We start from the raw sequence: 18,869 nt of genomic DNA, 5'->3' as shown, positions 1-18,869 counted from the left end.
GAATTCTAATGTGAATAACTAGCCAAGGAATATGTCTCTTAGTTATTTTAATTATAGTACTTGAAGTTTACCAAAAAAAAGAGAGAAACTAAATATTTAAAGAAAAGTGTGGTGTTTACATAAAGTGACATTCTCTACTATGTTCAGACAGTCTGATATTGGGTTTCTCTACTGCATTTTCTAAAAGAAAAGAAAAGAAATTCTTCTCAGAAAGAAGGGTCTTATTCTGAAAATAAGATTTGCAAGGCCTGCAAGAACCCAGGGAAGTATTTAGATAATCCTATTGAAGAACATCTCTAAAGGCTTAATAATGCAGTCATAAGAGAAGAGAATTGGTGAGTCTACAGACAGTCCTTGGTAAGTATAGCAGACTTGTGCCTGGTGAGGCACAAAACTTGGGTGTCTGCAAGATAAATGCTCATATGACCACAGATTTGCTAACCAACCTTTGATACCGGTTGGGCTTTACCCTCTTCAACTTGGGCACAATCTTCCAGCCAAAATGCATCTGAGGTGGAGGAAGTAGAGGAGGAAGAGGTTTCATTGTCTTGCTTCACCATTATCCAGTATGGAGAAGGCGCCTTCACTTCTTTCTTATCGTCTCTGTGAATCATCACGTCACAATCAATGTCTTTTCCTACACTAATAGTATGGTTCTTCTTATTATATCCATGCCAGTCTCTGGAGATGGATATTGGTCTCCTTGCAGGGTGATGCGCAGTTGACCACGGATATCTATAATATTGAAGTCTTCTATCTAAATCTACATTTTCATTATCATCACTGCTTGTGAAAGATTCATCTTTTGCCAGCTCCATTTTCTTTGGTGTGCTGAAATGAAAGAATAGTGAATAAAATAGATTCTTCATGTCTCAACATTGATGGTCCCCTAACAAGATGCCTTATAACTTGCTTTGACTCATAGAGGATACAATTTAGCTTTAGCACTACCTTTCTGTGTCATTGAAATGTTTCCCTTTTAAAAATTATCTTTAAATCTTTTTCCATTTCTAAATGGAAATCAAATTCTGCCTTAAATTACTTTACCATACCTTAAAAAGTTTTGCACAGACTTATACTAGACGACTGATCAGAATATTAGGAGGCGTTAAAGGGTAGGTTAATTTCAGTGCAGCTAAAGTGACAGGTTCAACCTGACCATCTCCTGAGAACTCTGTTCTTGTGGCTCACGTGGCAGGAACACAATATTACTGATTTCCAGAGGAGTCAGGAAGTCAGGAAATAGTGGGCCTTAAGGATCTTCAACATCCTAGTCATTAGTAAGTCTTCGAGTCTTTTTTTTCGAGAGGGTCTTGCTCTGTCATCCTTGCTGCAGTGCAGTGGCACAATCAGCTCACTGCAACCTTGAACTCCTGGACTTAAGTGACCCTCTGGCCTGTTTCCCAAGGAGCTGAGACTACAGGTGTGTATGCTGTATGCTGCCACACCTGGCTAATTTTTAATTTTTTTTGTTTTGTTTTGTTTGGTTTGGTTTGGTAAAAACAGGATCTCCCTATGTTGCCCATCCCTGTCTCAAACTGCTGGCCTCAAAGAATCCTTACCTTGGCCTCCAAAGTGCTAGGATTACAGGCATGAGCCACTGTGCCCAGCCAGGTTTTTGTTGTTGTTTTTAACTTTCTCCAGTTATTGGCTTTCTTGATTGTTGAAACTAGGTGGTGCTTGCCTGCTAGTACCTTCAGGTCTCTGAACTTTCCTAATGCCTACAGTACCTGTGCTTGCTTTAACTTTCCAGAATGAGTGCTCTGTCACCTGCTTTCCCTCATCCTGGTGCTGTTGCCCAGCAGAACCAAATCTTTGTGATTACAAATCTCTGGTACATTCTGCCCTGCTAAAAGGAAATAGGTTTCTTCCCTGCCAACCTGTTAAGACTTCTGTTGTTATCACTAATAACCTTGGCGATCTGCCTGTTGTATTTGCTTCCAAGAATTTGAATGGCTTTTCCTAAAGTTTATCTCTTCCAGTAATAAACAGTTGATAATGAGTAATTTTTACTAAGAGCCACTAGTCTTATACTGATTTTCTTTGTCTAATTTGCCTTCAGACACACTTAGGTCTTCCTGAACAGCACATGAATTTTTTTTAAAAATCCAAGTATTAATAACTTTTTTTTTTCCAGACTGCAGGGTGAATCCTTGGCAACTCTGATGGTTAGGTAACCAAAAAGGACAGGTAAATTATCATTAGGTAATAAAGCCACAACCCTGCAGAGGTCAGGATTGGCTGGAAACAAACTTTTAGACCATTCAGCCTACCCAGAGCGGTAAATGGAGAATTTTCTCCAGTGTGTATACCCGGTGCCATTTTCTCCTGGAAAAGGTTATACCAGCTTTGTGAAAGCAGCTTTTTCCTTTCCCTTCTTTCCCTGCCCCATTACACCTAAGTTACTAAAATGCCGTAGATATGAGTACTTTGCCTAATTAAGAAAGGGAGTCAGCAGGTGCTTGGTATTGTTATTTAAGTTCGCGGGTTTTCGCCTCATACTTGAGTTGTGCTGTTCTATCTTTTCTTTGCTTTTGAATGGTCAGTCTGCCATCCTTAGAATTTAATATTCTGGATCTCAAAACTCCTCCATGTAATGAAAATGCTTAGAACGTAGTTGTTATGTTGTCATCTAAAAGATGAGCCCATGCTTTTAGAGTGGTGCCCTCCAGTGTAGGAGTCGCTGAGTAGGATTTGATTGTGAGTTGTGATCATGCTACTACACTACAGCCTGAGGGACAGAGTGAGACCCTGTCTCAAAAATAAGACTTTTAAAATTAAAAATTAAAAACAAATGAACCATTGACCACATGAAAGTCCTAGGGCAATTTTAGCAAAACAAGACAGACTCAGTCCCTGCCTTCATGGAGTTCACATTCTCCCAGGGAAACACAGTGAACAACTGATTACACAGATTATTTCATTAAAATTGGGATAAATGTGAAGGAGCGAGCTGTGAAGGCATATGTCAGATGGACCTGTTTCTAGGAAGACCCCTTGGAGAAGGTACACTGGAGCCTTCAAGGGTGACTACTGAAGAGCAAAGTTACGAGCATGTTGCAGACAGAGAAGAGCAAGTGCAAAGACCCTGAGGCAAAGAGCAACAAAAGGCAGGGAGCTGGAAGCTAAAGTGGGATAGAGAAGGATGGGGAAAGCAGTATGAGTTGAAGTTGGAATGGTATGCAGAGGCCAGCTGAACCCCGTAGAGTATTATAGGCCAATGTGAGGATTTTGACATTTATCCAAAGAACAAAAAGTCTTGAGATTTTTTGCAGGAACATGCCAGGATCAGATTTGCATTACAAAAAGATCATTCTGGCCAGACTTGGTTGCTCATGCCTCTAATCCCAGCACTTAGGGAGACCGAGGCAGGCAGATCACCTGAGGTCAGGAGTATGAAACCAGCTTGGCCAACATGGTAAAACTTCATCTCTACTAAAAATACAAAAATTAGCTGGGTGTAGTGGCGTGCACCTGTAATCCCAGCTACCCTGGAGGCTGAGGCAGGAGAATCACTTGAACCTGGGAGGCAGAGGTTGCAGTGAGCCCGGATCACTCCACTGCACTCCAACCTGGGTGACAAGAGCAAAACCAAGAAAAAAAAAATAATACAGTTTGGTGATAATACAATTTGAAAGTAATTAGCATGTGGATAGTCAGAGAAACCATAGGCATCAATGAAATTGGCCAGGAGAAAGGACACCAAGAGGAAATGGCCAGAGGTAATAGGAAAATAGGAAAATCAGGGGAGTGTGGTGTTACAGAAGCCTGGGAAGTGCTATTTCAAGAAGAGAGTGGGTGGAAAGTGTTAAGTGTCTAGGGCTGCTCAGAAACCAAGCAAGATAAAGACAGAAGAATGTAGTGGGATCAGAAGTGTGAAGGCTATGGGTGGCCCTGGGAAAAGGACTCAGCCGAGGGATGAAAGCAAAGCCTAGACTGAAGTGGGTTGAGGAGTGTCTGAGAAGTGGCGTCTCTCGAGGAAACAGGTGTCTAATACAGCTTTTAGCAAGTTGGGAGGGGATGCAAGAGACCCCAGTGGCTAGAGAGAGAGAGGAGAGTGGACTGAAGATAGGATTTGCCAAGATGAGAGAAGTTTAAAAAGGCTTAGATGTTACTGGGAAGGACCCGGAGAGAAAAAAATTGAATATGCAAAAGAAAATAGGATTTGCAAAAAGCCTTTTTTTTTTTTTTTAGACAGAGTCTTGCTGTGTCTCTAGGCTGGAGTGCAGTGGCACGATCTCGGCTCGCTGCAACTTCCAACTCCCAGGTTCAAGCGATTCTCCTGCCTTAGCCTCCTGAATAGCTGGAATTACAGGTGTTCGCCACCACATGCAGCTAATTTTTGTAATTTTAGTAGAGAAGGGGTTTCACCATGTTGGCCAGGATGGTCTCGATCTCCTGACCTCGTGATCCGCCTGCCTCCCAAAGTGTTGGGATTACAAGCATGAGCCACAACACCCGGCCCACAAGAAGCATTTTAAGGGCTGACTCGGGAAGGAGAGGCACCATGCAGGTAGGCACAGGGACAAAATTCCCAACTGATGACTTGTTTTTTAACTCCAAGTTGACTTTATCATGCTTTCTCATATTAGATCCTACAGATCTAATACCAGAAACCCAGGAAATTACTCTGACAGTGTCACCAGTCCTCCTGTCATTATCCTTATTTGATAATTGTCACATTAAACCATCTGTGCCTCACAGGCCCTGGGATTCTGTATTATAACAAAGAGTTCCTAAAATTAACTATTTACCTTGTTACTGGGAATTTGGCCTCCGGGATTAAATCATATATTTCTAGCCATTCTTCAGGAATGTTAATAAAATCTCTGTAAACCTTGATTTGTAGCACTGTTCCAACGGTGATATGTTGCAAAAGCTGTAAAAATTCTCGAAGAGTATATCCTAACACATTGGCATAGCCAACACTAATCAGAACATCACCTGAAGAGGGAAAAAATTATATATCAGTAAAACTAGGGGTTTAAAGGGACCATATTGATTTCTGGCTTTATTGTGAGGTATTTCATTTTATGTGTTCATACTGTTGATTCTTTTTGAACCAAAACCAGGCTTCAGCCTTTTTTTTTTTTTTTTTTTTTTTTGAGATGAAGTCTCACTGTTGCCCAAGCTGGAATGTAGTGGTGTGATCTCGGCTCACTGCAAGCTCCGCCTCCCAAGTTCAAGTGATTCTCCTGCCTCAGCCTCCCAGGTAGCTAGGATTATGGGCACGTGCCACCATGCCTGGCTAATTTTTTTTTTTTTTTTTTTTTTTTTTAAGTAGAGATGGGGTTTCACCATGTTGGCCAGGCTGGTCTCAAACTCTTGACCTCAGGTGATCTGTCCACCTCGGCCTCCCAAACTGCTGGGATGACAGGCGTGAGCCACCTCGCCCAGCCTAGCCTTTATTTAATAAAGATATTCATTTCCATGATATGAATGTCCTTTGCATAATGAAGAGTATATGCAAGATGTTTCTTAATAGCAGTATAATGGTAGACATTATATGATGTTTCTGAGACATTTCTGAAGTTCTCAGTGTGACAGAGGCTAAAAAACATTTTATAATCGGAACCAGCCTTTAGGATTCTAAAAATAGATTAGTTTCAAATAAAATGAATGGCTATTACTAGGAAAGAAAAAACCATTTACACTAAGTGATGAATAAAGGACCTACTTTCTATTATACCTGCCTGGCAATTTCCAGTGCCCTCTACAGTTAATAGACCACATTAAACATAAAGCCTTTCATTTTAATTCTCTACCCTTGTGCAGTATTGAGCAAATAATTCTGTATAAAACACTGGGCAATTAGGCATGCTTTAATTAACTGTAAGGTGTGTATACAGTGAGTATGTTGGTTTAAAGGGATTTGACAGCTAGGTTTCCCTACCTTAGGGCAATGCAGGACAGGGAAAGAAACAAGATGGTCAACCATGCAGCTTCTGAGTCCCCAGCAGGTGGGAAGAGGACTACATCTTGAGCACTAACCCCCGAAACCCCCAAATTGAAAGAAGCTAAAAAGACCAATTATTCACTTGCTCCAACCTCCCCCATGTTCCCACCTCCAGCAGGTAGGTCATGGACCTGTGAGTGAGATCCAGTCACTTGACACTCCCACCTGGGTCACTGAACCTGGAGGAGGAGACGCAGAAGAGTGACAGGAGCTTCTAGTTGCCAGAGGTAGTTACACACAACTCTTGGTTCTCGCCATTTTCCAAGCCTGCTTCTCCAGCCTTTTGGGCGATTCTATCAGACTCAGTATCCCAAATTCAGTGCATTAACAGAAGTGTTTTCTGTTTTTTGCAATGAGGAACTCTGACTGCTACAACGGCATTCAGCAAGACTTCAGAAAGGAATACAAAGGATTTGCTTTTTAAGGACCAACTCACGTTGGGCAAAATCTTAAGTCTTCAGATCTTATTAGTACTGACCTGCTGGGGACCCTCAGTCAACCTCATTCTAAGACAGCTGAAGCCTAACCTCAGAGAAGAAAAGGGTCAAGAAGAAGTGCCTTCTCTGATGCATGCACTGGGCTTCAATCAGGAATTACACTGATCCCAAAAGAAGCCTCCAAGGATGCCAAGTACAAATGTCCATAGCTCTAGATCCTATCAGAAACAAATTTCCCAGAATTCAAGAAAATGAATACTTAGAAGGGTGGAGAAAAACCTTCTCCTTTGGTCTTAAGCAGTAGCTGGGGGTAATACAATCAACCATGTATCTGAAGCTCACTTCAGAATGAAACAAGGCTACCTGCAGCTTGAGCAATATGAAACAGATGCTCATCCTACTGAGGTTAATTACAATGGCAAAAAAAAAAAAAACTCCCCAGATGAGCTTACTTACCTAATGTTAAAAGCAGTGTTTATAGCTGAAAGCTATGGCTTGGCATTCTGCTTAATTATGTTGTAAAAGGGTGACTTTTATCAAGAGGGCAGAAGATAAACAGCTTAATTTCCTGACCGTTCTGGCTGTAAACCAAGCATGTCAGCATGTGAATGTGATTACTCTAGCAACAGATATTAACATTGCCCTTCATACAGAAACACCAATTTGGTATTTATGAACACCAACCTCATTACACATTTTTTTTCTGTTTTAATGGGCTATAGGATGACATTATATAAACTTTGTCTCGATTACCTACATTAAATCAACTTTGCATCAGCCAAGCCACTACTGAAAATGTTTTATTTTTTCATCTCTCCCAACTAGGCTGGAAGTTCCTTAAGTTCCTCATGGCTAGGGACCATGTCTGTGTGGTTCACCACTACATCCCCAGTGCCTAGCTGGGTGTCTGCACACACTAAGTCTTCAGGAAATGCTTAGGCAGTAGCCAGTCTATGACTTGTATTTACAGTAGAAGCTACATTAATTTCTTTTCTTTTTTTTTTTTTTCTTGAGACAGGGTCTCACTTTGTCACCCAGGCTGGAGTGCGGGGATGCAAATACAGCTCACTGCAGCCTTGACCTCCAGGGCTCAAGCAACCCTCCTGCCTCAGCTCCTGGAGGAGCTGGGACTACAAGCGCATATGCCCACCATGTTGGGCTAGTTTTTGTATTTTTTATTGAAATGGGGTTTTGTCATGTTGCCCTGGCTGGTCTCGAACTCCTGAGCTCCAACAATTTGGAGTGCTGAGATTCCAGGTGTGTGCTACCGCACCCAGCCTACATTAATTTCTTAAGACTTAGAATATCAGAAGCTGTTAAGGCCATACTGGCCAAAAGGAACTTAAAGTTTAGCCAGAATAAACTAACACAAAATAAATTAGGAAATCAAGGTGAAACCCTATCCTGAAACACCAAAGGAGAGAGATGTCAGCACATAGATAAAACATAATGGGGCTGAGAGAAAATGGGGTCAAAGAAATAGCATGTTTCTACAATTATCATCTCCCAAAATCTCATCATCATTGTCTAAAACCACTGAGTTACAGACTTTAAAGCCTAGACTGATGCTGAGGAGAACTGGCAGGCTTGTCAAAGAGATTTGGGGCTCTGGACTTACTCTGTATTCAAATCTCATTTCTAGTTGTAGGCAATTGGCTAGAAAGGTATGGGCTTTCTAGGCAGACATGGGTTCAAATCCCAACTCTGAACACAGACTCAGTTGTGTACCTAAGATGAACAAGTTATTTCGTCTCTTTGTAATATATTTTCATTATCTACATTTCAGAAGTGTTGCAAACTTTAAATTAGATAACACGTGGGGCCAGGTGAGATGGCTCATGCCTGTAATCCCAGCACTTTGGGAGACTGAGACAGGAGGATTGCTTGAGCCCAGAGGTTCAAGGCTGTAGTAAGCTATGATTGCACTACTGCACTCCTGCACTCCAGCCTGTGTGACAGTGAGACCATGTCTCTTATACAAATAAAATTAAAAATTGGAGTAAAAAAAAGATAATAGATGGTGAAATATCTCCCACAATGCCTGGGACAAATATTCATTTATTATTTATTTATTTATTTAAGCAAAGACATAACAAATGAGCCACTACTTTAGGTGTGACGGTTAATATTGTCAACTTGATTAGATCAAAGGATGCAAAGTATTATTTCTGGGTGTGTCTGTGAAGGTGTTGCCAGAAAAGATTAACATTTGAGTCAATGGACTTGGAGAGGCAGACCCGACCCTCAATCTGGGTGGGGACCATCCAATCAGCTACCAGCGTGGCTAGAAAAAGCAGGTGGAAAAAGGTAGAATGAGCAGACTTGCTGAGTCTTCCAGCCTTCATCTTTCTCCTGTGCTGGATGCTTCCTGCCCTCGAACATCAGACTCCAAGTTATTTGGCTTTTGGACACTTGGACTTACACCAGTGGTTTGCCAGGGGCTCTCAGGCCTTCAGCCACAGACTGGAGGCTACACTGTCAGCTTCCCAACTTTTGAGGTTTTGGGACTCGCACTGAGCCACTATTGGCTTCCCTGCTCTTCAGCTTGCAGATGGAGGGGCAGAATGATATGGTTTGGTTCTGTGTCCCCATCCAAATGTCATTGCCAGTTGTAATCCCCACATTTTGAGGGAGGGACCTGTAATCCCCATGTGTGGAGGGAGGGAGGTGATTGGATCATGGGGGCGGTTTCCCCCATGCTGTTCTCATGATAGTGAGTTCTCATGAGATCTGATGGTTGAATGAGTGTTTGACAGCTCCTCCTTCACATACTCACACTCTCTCCTGCCGCCTTGTGAAGAAAATGACTGATTCCTCCTCCACCATGATGGTAAGTTTCCTGAGGCCTCCCCAGCCATACGGAACTGTGAGTCAATTAAACCTCCTTCATGTATAAATTATCCAGTCTCAGGCAGTATCTTTACAGCAGTGTGAGAATGCACTAACAGAGTAGGTGAGTCCTGGACTTAAAAGATGAAATTCAAGACTGCTTCTAACCTCAAAGAGCCCACTAACTATAGCCCTGCCATGAGATTCTCTGTTGCCCACCTAAAAGCATACTCCTGTCAAACTCTAGCACCCTGGAGTATGCACCCGGATCATCACCCAGCATCTGTCACCTGACCTTGAAGAAGCTGAGGAAAAGCAGAAAACTCCATGGGACCTGTCCTGGAGTTCTTTTGTTCTGGTAAGTCCAGAACTCACCACCGGTCGCCGTTTGTTCTCCACCACCAAGTAGTGATGAGTGGGGAAAATGCTTTATATTTTAAGGTACAGCCAACTGTTTCATAAAACCATTATATATCTGCTTTCTTCTTTAATCCATTGCTTGGAACCCTTAGCTGCAAATAGAACCACCTGAGGAGCTTTTAAAACATAAACTTCCCTGTCCCAGTCCAAGAACGATTGAATCAAAAACCAGGCATCTTGGTTTTAAAAACTTCCCAGATGATTCTAACAGGTAACCAGGGTTGAAAACCAGTGGCTTAATCCACTGGGACCCCCATACAGCCATCATTTTTTATTAAAACACACACAGGCAAAAGTCTAGAGAATCTGCAAGAACAGCCTAAGAGATTATTTCCAATATTTCTATAGCACTTCAGTTTTAAAAGCACTTTCATAAAAATTATTTCATCAGGCTGGGCTCAATGGCTCATACCTGTAATCCCAGCACTTTTAGAGGCCACATGGGAGGATTCCTTGAGGCCAGGAGTTTGAGACCAGCCTGGACAACATAATGAGACACCACCCACCTACCGCCTCCACTGCCCATGTCTACAAAAAATAAAAAATAAAATTAGCTGGGCATGGTGGTACACGCCTGAGTCCCAGCTACTCAGGAGGCTGAAGCAGGAGGATCACTTGAGCCAAGGAGTTTAAGGCCACAATGAGCCATGATCAAGCCACTGCACTCCAGCATGGGTGACAGAATGATACCCCCATCTATCAAACAAACACGCATTATTTCATCAAATCTTAGCAACCTCTGACAAACACAGGATTATCCCAATTCAAAGATGAGGTGACTGAGGCCTGAAAGGTTAAGTGGCTTTGCCCAGGGTCACAGAACTAAAAAGTGTCAGACCCTGGGCCTGAATCAGGACAGCTAACACAATATGTTTTTTCCTTCTCACGACTGCGCCAGCCCATTCTGCTTCCCCAGCTGCTGGGCACAGCACTAGGCCCAGGCCAGGTACTGAGAAAACACCTCTTGAACAGCATAGAAAATTCACCCAAAGACACCAGCAGGGCAGTATTGGTAAAGCCCTTAGGCTCTGGAGTCTGACAGAGAAGGTTAAAATCCCAGCTCCTCGGAGTGACCATGGGAGAGTTACTAAATACCTGATTCCTTGTCTGCAAGGTGGTTTCATGCAGAATCTAGCTTAGGGATTCTGAGAGTGAAATGAGATCATGCAGCTAAGTGTTAGCAATGCTTAATACTGCCTACAAAAGAAAATATCTTTATGCTGAGAGCCATAGCTCTGGAGCTATGGTCCCTGGATCCCCACGTAGGAGAAACAGGTGAATTGGACAAGGAGCTCAATCTCACCCTCATTAAGTAAATTTAATTTTCTTATTTTTTTAGAGATAGGGTCTCACTCTGTTACCCAGGTTGGCGTGCAGTGGCACAATCATAGCTCACTGCAGCCTCGGCTTCCTGCGCTTAAGTGATCCTCCCACCTCAGCTTCCCGAGTAGCTAGGATTACAGGCACGCATCATGCCGGGCTACTTTTGTTTTGTTGTAGAAATGGTGATATGGTTTGGATTTGTGTCCCCGCCCAAATCTCATATTGAACTGTAGTCCTGGGTGTTGGAGGAGGGACCTGTGGGGAGGCGGTTGGATCACGGGGGCAGATTTCCCTCTTGCTGTTCTCGTGATAGCGAGTGAGTTCTCACGAGATCTGGTTGTTGAAATGCATGTAGCACCTCCCCCTGCTCTCTCTTCCTCCTGCTCCAACCATGTAAGACGTACCTCCTTCCTCTTCACCTTCTGCCATGATTGTAAGTTTCCTGAGGCCTCCCCAGCTGTGCTTCCTGCAGAACCATGAGCCAGTTAAACCTCTTTTCTTACAAATTACCCAGTTTCAGGTTTTACTTTATAGCTGTGCAAGAACGGACTAATAGAGACAGCGTCTCACTATGTTGCTCAGGCTGGCCTTGAACTCCTAGCCTCACCTGATCCTCTCACCTTGGCTTCCCAAAGTGCTGGAATTACAGGTGTGAGCCACTGTACCTGGCCAGAATTAAATGAATTAATATGCCCAACAGTGATAGTTATATAAGTGATAGCCATTGGCTGGCCCATAGAAAGTTCTCAACTAATGTTGTCATATCTTTTTTTTTTTTTTTTTTTTTTGAGACAGAGTCTCACTCTGTCACCCAGGCTGGAGTACAACGGTGCAATCTCAGCTCACTGTAACCTCCGCCTTCCGGGTTCAAGAGATTCTCCTGCCTCAGCCTCCTGAGTAGCTGGGACTACAGGCACCCGCCACCAGGCCCAGCTAATTTTTGTATTTGTATTTATTTATTTATGTATTTATTTTTATTTATTTATTTTTGAGACAGAGTCTCTGTCACGCAGGCTGGAGTGCAGTGGCGCGATCTCAGCTCGCTGCAACCTCTGCTTCCCAGGTACAAGTGATTCTCCTACCTCAGCCTCTCAAGTAGCTGGGATTACAGGCGTGTGCCACCATGCCCAGCTAATTTTTGTATTTTTAATAGAGATAGGGTTTCACCATCTTTTCCAGGCCGGTCTCGAACTCCGGACCTCAGGATCCACCCACCTCAGCCTCCTAAAGTGCTGGGATTACAGGCGTGAGCCAGCATGCCCATCATATCCTTATAGTTACACTGAAACCGGTGACCTGAGCCTCCCTTCAGGCAGATGGGCAGGATGGGTGGTTGGGAAGCATGGTGAAAGGGCAGTCACCTGGCTGAAGTTTCCCGTCGTTGGCTGCAGCCCCCTTCCTGATGAGGTGGGTGATCTGGAGGTAGGGTCCATGCTGGATGATGATGAGGCCTAATCCCAGCCTGCCCACAGTGAGTTTGGTCTGCTGTGTTTTGCTCAAGTTGTGTACAGATGTTTTGACCTTGATGCTGACTCCTCTTTCTAACCAAAAGAGGGGAACTTATTTCAGTCCTTCACCAAGACAGAAGCATGGCCATACCCACTAGGGTTCTGAAGCCAGATCCCTGGGACAGTTATTTCATCCCTATTCCTCAGATTCCTTGTTGGTAAAATGAGGGTAAAAGGTGTTCACCTTGGAGAGCTCTTCTGAAAATTAAATGGGAGCATTAAAGGGCTTCTGCAGAGTCTGGCATATTATGAGTACTTAATATTAGTTAGTATTATCTATTCACTTAACAAATATTTATTGATACAGACAGTGTGCTAGGCCCTGGGTTTACCATGGTGAGCAAAACAGATATGTTGGGTTTTTTGGTTTGTTTTTTTTTTTTTTTTTTTTTTTTTTTTTTTTTGAGACGGAGTCTCGCGCTGTCGCCCGGGCTGGAGTGCAGTGGCCGGATCTCAGCTCACTGCAAGCTCCGCCTCCCGGGTTTGTGCCATTCTCCTGCCTCAGCCTCCCGAGTAGCTGGGACTACAGGCGCCCGCCACCTCGCCCGGCTAGTTTTTTGTATTTTTTAGTAGAGACGGGGTTTCACTGTGTTAGCCAAGATGGTCTCGATCTCCTGACCTCATGATCCGCCCGTCTCGGCCTCCCAAAGTGCTGGGATTACAGGCTTGAGCCACCGCGCCCGGCCGGGTTTTTTGGTTTTAACAGACAAGGTCTCACTCTATTGCCCAGGCTGGAGTGCAGTGGCATGATCACGGTTCACTGCAGCCTCGATCTCCTGGGTTCAAGGGCTCCTCCCACCTCAACCTCCTAAGTAGCTGGGACTACTGGCATACACTACTATACACGGCTAATTTTTATTGTTTTTGTAGAGACAGGGTCTCACTATATTGGCCAGGCTAGTCTTGAATTCCTGGCCTCAAGCAATCCTCCCACCTCAGCCTCCCAAAGTGCTGGCATTACAGGTGTGAGCCACCATGCCTGGCCCACATGTGTTTCTTGTCCTCATGAAGTTTACTGCCTAGTGGAGGTGACAGATATCAATCAGTCATGTAAATATATGTTGGATAACAAACTGTAACTCATGTTATAAAAGAAATGGATGGAGGCTCTGAGAATGAGTAACAGAGGGCCAAAGTCTCATCTGAGGATGGCAGGTCAGGCTTCCAGCAGGGCTAAAATTTGAATTAAGGCCATAAGGACAAATAGGAAATATTTAGGCAAAGAAAGGTGGATCAGGAGCACTTTGTGTTAAGGTCTGAGAAAGGAAGGAACTGGCCCTGTCAAAGGATGGGGAGGCAGGAGGAGCGAGGACCAAGCAGACAGAGGCTGCTTCTCAGACTTCCTTAGTGAAAAAGCTCAGAAGTGAATTAAGCTGGACATGGTTAGATGAGATGAAATGAAATGAAAATGAAAGGGTCATGGTGCATGTCATGGCAGTAACAGCAGAAATGAGCAGTAGATGAATCCAAAAAGCATGTGGGAGGAAAATCCGAAGGCCTTGGAGACCAGGGGTAATGGGAGGGGTTGAAATATGTTTTCTACAGAACCAAATTTCACAAGAAAAATTTCAGGGACTAAAAGGACATTCAAAACAACAAGTTAATTTCCCAAGAGGAAGCTGCTAGCAAACTCCTTTTCGGTACACAGGAAGCTCCTGGGGAGATCTGTTTTCGGCACACTTTTCCAGTATTTCACACACAACTCCTTTCCATAAGGACAAGTGACACACAAGCTTGCCAAGTCCATGTGACTGTGGTGTTTTCAGGGCCACTGCTGAGGGAAAGGCTCCCCCAGCTCCCTACCTCTGGCTGTAGGGAACTGGAGGGGTTCCTGGCCCTTTCCTCTAAAGCAAATGTCCTTGCCCATCTCCAACCTCACTTTCCCCTAAACCACAGATGCTCTTTGTTTGGGAAAATAAAATAGCATAATATAAACGAGATACCATCTTCAGAGACCTTTTGGGGTTCTGGGTGCAATTGGGGGCAGGATATGCCCTACCTGAGCCTCTGGTTTCTGAACGAACAGAGAAGTCACATCTTGGGCAAGGTCCAGTGGTTCCTATCTCAGCTTGTAAATTCAATGTGCTTATAAGGTAAGCTACCAGGAGCCCACTTTTAAAAGTCAGCAGGGTTAAGTAAAAGAAGCCGGGCTCAAAAGGCTCCTAATTCACAGATGAAGGACGTGTCTCAGGAGTTTGATCCAGACCTCTATAAGCAAATGCAGAAGTTCAGGAAGGCAAGAAACACAAAGTACATCTTGCAAAATTAAAATAACTTTGTGCCGGGTGCAGTAGCTCACGCCAGTAATCCCAGCACTTTGGGAGGCTGAAGCGGGCAGATCACGAGATCAGGAGTTCGAGACCAGCCTGGCCAACGTGGTGAAACCTGTCTCTACTACAGATACAAAAAATTAGCCAAGCGTGGTGGCACGCGCCTGTAATCCCACCTACTTGGGAGGCTGAAGCATGAGAATCACTTGAACCCAGGAGGCAGAGGTTGCAGTGAGCTGAGATGGCACCATTTTACTCCAGCCTGGGTGACAGGGTGAGACTCTGTCTCAAAAACAAAAACAAAAAATTAGCTGGGCATGTTGGTGTGCGCCTGTAATCCCAGCTACAAGCCTGGGTGACAGAAGGAGACTCCATCTCAAAAAAGAAAAGAAAAGAAAAAAAAAAAAAAACCTGACAAAGTGAAGTTAGATGTGGATCTTCATGGAGCAAGTCAATACATGCAATCTCCTGTCTCACATGCTAGCAACGTACCAGACCACTCCGCTTCATTTTGGGGAGAAGATTTCTCACACTATGGCAGCCACCCATGAGAGCTTCACAGGTTATCAGCCATATGAAGTCACTACTTTAAAGCGCTTACACAACCCTCTGAAAAAACTAGTTGAGAAGCAAAGAAGCTCACCCAGCAGGAAAGCACAGATGTGGCAGTGCAGGAGCTGAGTCAATTAATTTCATTAGAGGATGGAAACTGCTACAAGGAAAAAACTGAAGATGTGCCTTAGACAAAGGCTCTTCACACAGCACATGCTCAGGATGAACTATTAGCCATCAAACCTGAGGAAGGTGCTCGCTTGGGCCCAGTGGCAGGGACCCTGGAACCCGAAGGTACTGACAAAGGTGACCCTACTGCTGCTGAGTGAGATCTTCAATGCTTCCTCCCTGGAAGAGGATGAGCTCAGAAAAGAGTGAGCGGAGGCCAGGAGCGGTGGCTCAAGCCTGTAATCCCATCACTTTGGGAGTCCAAGGCAGGCGGATCACGAGGTCAGGAGATAGAGACCATCCTGGCTAGCACAGTGAAACCCGTCTCTTCTAAAAAATAAAATACAAAAAAATTAGCTGGGCGTGGTGCAGGTGCCTGTAGTCCCAGCTACTCCGGAGGCTGAGGCAGAAGAATGGCTTGAACCCGGGGGGCGGAGCTTGCAGTGAGCCAAGATCACACCACTGTACTCCAGCCTGCACAACAGAGCGAGACTCCATATCAAAAAAAAAAAAAAAAAAAGAGTGAGCCGCTGTGTTTGGGGACAACCAGGTGGAGAAGGCAGCACTGTGGTCCTGGGAGAGCCAGACCCTGAGCACCACATTAAAATATGAAAGACTTACAGGTCTTGCTACAAGGCTGGTCAGACAGCAATGTCAACCTTCCCAAGGACAAGCAGTCCAAATGACAACAGCCCTGCAGTGAAAAAGCCTAAGGCTGCCTGGCACCTGCCTGCCTGGTTCAGCCTCTTCGCCAACCTCGAGTCATTATCAAATCCTGATGCTGTTCGGAAAAAAGCCATAAAGAACAAGAACTGCTCAATGCAGGAATCTGCAGCCTTCGGTAAGCCCACCTGGGGGCTAGCAGAAGTATACAGTGATTAGAGCCTGGGCAATGTAGTGACACCTCATCTCTTCTATTTAGGCCGGGCGTAGTGGCTCACATCTGTAATCCCAGCACTTTGGGAGGTCGAGGGTGGGTGGATCACTTTAAGTCAGGAGTTCGAGATCAGCCTGGCCAGCATGGTGAAACACCGTTGCTACTGAAAACACAAAAATCAGCCAGGTGTGATGGCTCATACCTATAATCCCAGCTACTCTGGAGGCTGAGGCACAAGAATCACTTGAACCTGCCTGGAAGGCTGTGGTTGCAGTAAGTCAGGATCACACCACTGCACTCCAGCCTGGGTCACAGAGCGAGACTCTGTCTCAGAAAAAAAAAAAAAAAAATTATCTGAGTGTGATGGTGCATGCCTACAGTCCCAGCTATGGGAGGCTGATGCAGGAGGATTGCTGGAGCCCAAGAGTTGGAGGCTGCAGTGAGCCAGGAGTATACCACTGTACTCCAGCCTGAGCGACAGAAGAAGACCCTGTCTCTAAAAATAAAATATAGTGACCAGTATGCTATTTTGAGATTTATGTGCCCTTTTAATAAAAATGAAAGGGCCAGAGTCCCTATTTACATTGGTATAATTTTGTAAAGGATCCTTATGATATGATTTCATTTTTATGATGTTCTCCATGGAAAAGGAAAAAAAAACCCCACTGTATAAAACAGATGGGGGTGTGAGGAGCTGCAGTGGGGTGGGGTTTGGCTGCAACTGGGCATTGCAAAGTAATTTTAGGGAGTGGTGAAACTGTTCCCTATCTTGATGGAGGGGGTGATTCAACGTGGGTATAGCTTGTCAAAACTCATACCACTGTGCTTTTAAAGAGGGGGATCTTACTGCATGGAAATTATACCTTGATAAAAATAACGATGGCCCAAGGCGGGCAGATCACTTGAGGTCAAGAGTTGGAGACCAGCCTGGCCAACATGGCAAAACCCTCTCTCTACTAAAAATAAAAAATTAGCTGGGCCTGGTGGCAGGCACCTGTAATCCTGTGAGCCGAGATTGTGCCACTGCACTCCAGCCTGGGGGACAAAGCAAGGCTCCTTCTCAAATGATGATGATGATGATGCAAGGCTCCTTCTCAAATGATGATGATGATAATAATAATAATAATAATAATAATAACAACAACGATGGAGAGAGGTTATCTCCCAGGCCAAGAATGTACCATTGCCATTTTTACAGAGGAGGAAAATTGAGGAAGGCTTGGTCTCCAGGGCTTCTTCACCCGCTTCCGTCTCCCCAGTTACCTTTTTTGTTTTTGCGGGAGGCCTTCTGCATGGCTCCGGGAGGTCAGGCAGCTCTGGAGAGCCTCCCGGAGCAGAGGCTGAAATCAGTCCCAATCCCAACAGTTTCGAACCTCGCCTGCGGGCAACGCCCTCGGGATGGCCGCCAGGGGGCGCTGCGCTGCCGCTGCCCAGAAATTGGGCGGCAGTGAGGTCGCCGCAAGGCTTCCCGTGGACCCTGCAAAACGTAGCGTGGATATTGCACTCCAGTGTACTGTATGGAAACTTCTGCAGAGGCTAGCACAGTGCCTGACCCATGGTGGGTTCTTCATTCTTTTTTTTTTTTTTTTTTTTTTTTTGAGACAGAGTCTCGCTCTGTCACCCAGGCTGGAGTACAGTGGCCGGATCTCAGCTCACTGCAAGCTCTGTCTCCTAGGTTTATGCTATTCTCCTGCCTCAGCCTCCCGAGTAGCTGGGACTACAGGCGCCCGCCACCTCACCCGGCTAGTTTTTTTGTATTTTTAGTAGAGACGGGGTTTCACCGTGTTAGCCAGGATGGTCTCGATATCCTGACCTCGTGATCCGCCCGTCTCGGCCTCCCAAAGTGCTGGGATTACAGGCTTGAGCCACCGCGCCTGGCCAGGTTTCTTCATTCTTTCTTTTCTTTTTCTTTTTTTAAGAGAGGGGCGAGGGGGTGGGGGTGTCTCACTATGTTGCTCAGGCTGGTCTCGAACTCCTGGGCTCAAGCGATCTGCCCGCCTCAGCCTCCCAAAGTGCTGGGATTACAGGCATGAGCCACCGTGCTTGGCTTCTTCATTCATTCTTGGTGAACCTAAGAAACAGGGAGGGGGAGAAGGCACAGAAGAGGGTGTCTCAAAGATGACAGGTGGTCTGCAGAGGAAGATCACAGCCAGAAGATCACAGGAGATCACAGAATACCTAGAAGATCAGAGAATCCCCCGCTGTGCTCCAAATAATGGTATTTTAAAAAAAAATTGTTACATCAGTAGCTCCAATGCTTTGGAACTGCACTTTTTTTCATGAATGTTTTGAATAAGAAAAGGCCCCAGGGTGGCCTAAAAAAAAAAAAGAGGCACTATTAGGAGAGGCCCTATTAATGCTTCCTTCTTTTTTCCAAGATAATTCTTCCTCCCACACACGTTCACTCATACAACAAATATTTACAGGGAGCTGTTCTGTCGTTTACTGATACTGGGGACACAACAGTAGGCAAGACAAACACAGAAACAAGACAAACACAGAAACACAGGCTTTATCCTCTTGAAACCT

The 18,869-nt window shown here is 44.8% G+C and overlaps 1 protein-coding gene and 1 pseudogene across 3 annotated transcripts; one reads left to right on the top strand and one right to left on the bottom strand.

The window, feature by feature from the left end:
* Positions 1 to 30: 30 nt before the first annotated feature.
* On the bottom strand, positions 31 to 17,703 carry PDZD9 (PDZ domain containing 9). 3 transcript variants are annotated; one of them, XM_025370124.1, is made up of 4 exons: positions 17,604 to 17,703; positions 12,327 to 12,506; positions 4,755 to 4,944; positions 31 to 831 (listed from the first exon to the last, which is right to left on the bottom strand). In XM_025370124.1, the coding sequence occupies exons 1-4, from the start codon at positions 17,632 to 17,634 to the stop codon at positions 438 to 440; spliced, it is 795 nt and encodes a 264-aa protein (XP_025225909.1). In that variant the 5' UTR covers positions 17,635 to 17,703; the 3' UTR covers positions 31 to 437. The 3 variants fall into 3 exon arrangements, with proteins under 3 accessions (XP_025225909.1, XP_025225910.1, XP_025225911.1); XM_025370125.1 differs by lacking the exon at positions 12,327 to 12,506 and having other exon boundaries at positions 17,604 to 17,697; XM_025370126.1 differs by lacking the exons at positions 12,327 to 12,506; positions 17,604 to 17,703 and adding an exon at positions 11,370 to 11,394.
* LOC112614663 lies at positions 14,647 to 16,308 on the top strand (annotated as a pseudogene).
* Positions 17,704 to 18,869: the final 1,166 nt, after the last annotated feature.

The sequence above is a fragment of the Theropithecus gelada genome, chromosome 20, assembly GCF_003255815.1.
Source record: "Theropithecus gelada isolate Dixy chromosome 20, Tgel_1.0, whole genome shotgun sequence".
In the NCBI taxonomy this organism is placed as follows: domain Eukaryota; kingdom Metazoa; phylum Chordata; class Mammalia; order Primates; family Cercopithecidae; genus Theropithecus; species Theropithecus gelada.
The sequence above is the reverse complement of the archived record's forward strand: the minus strand, read 5'-3'. Positions and strand labels throughout refer to the sequence as shown.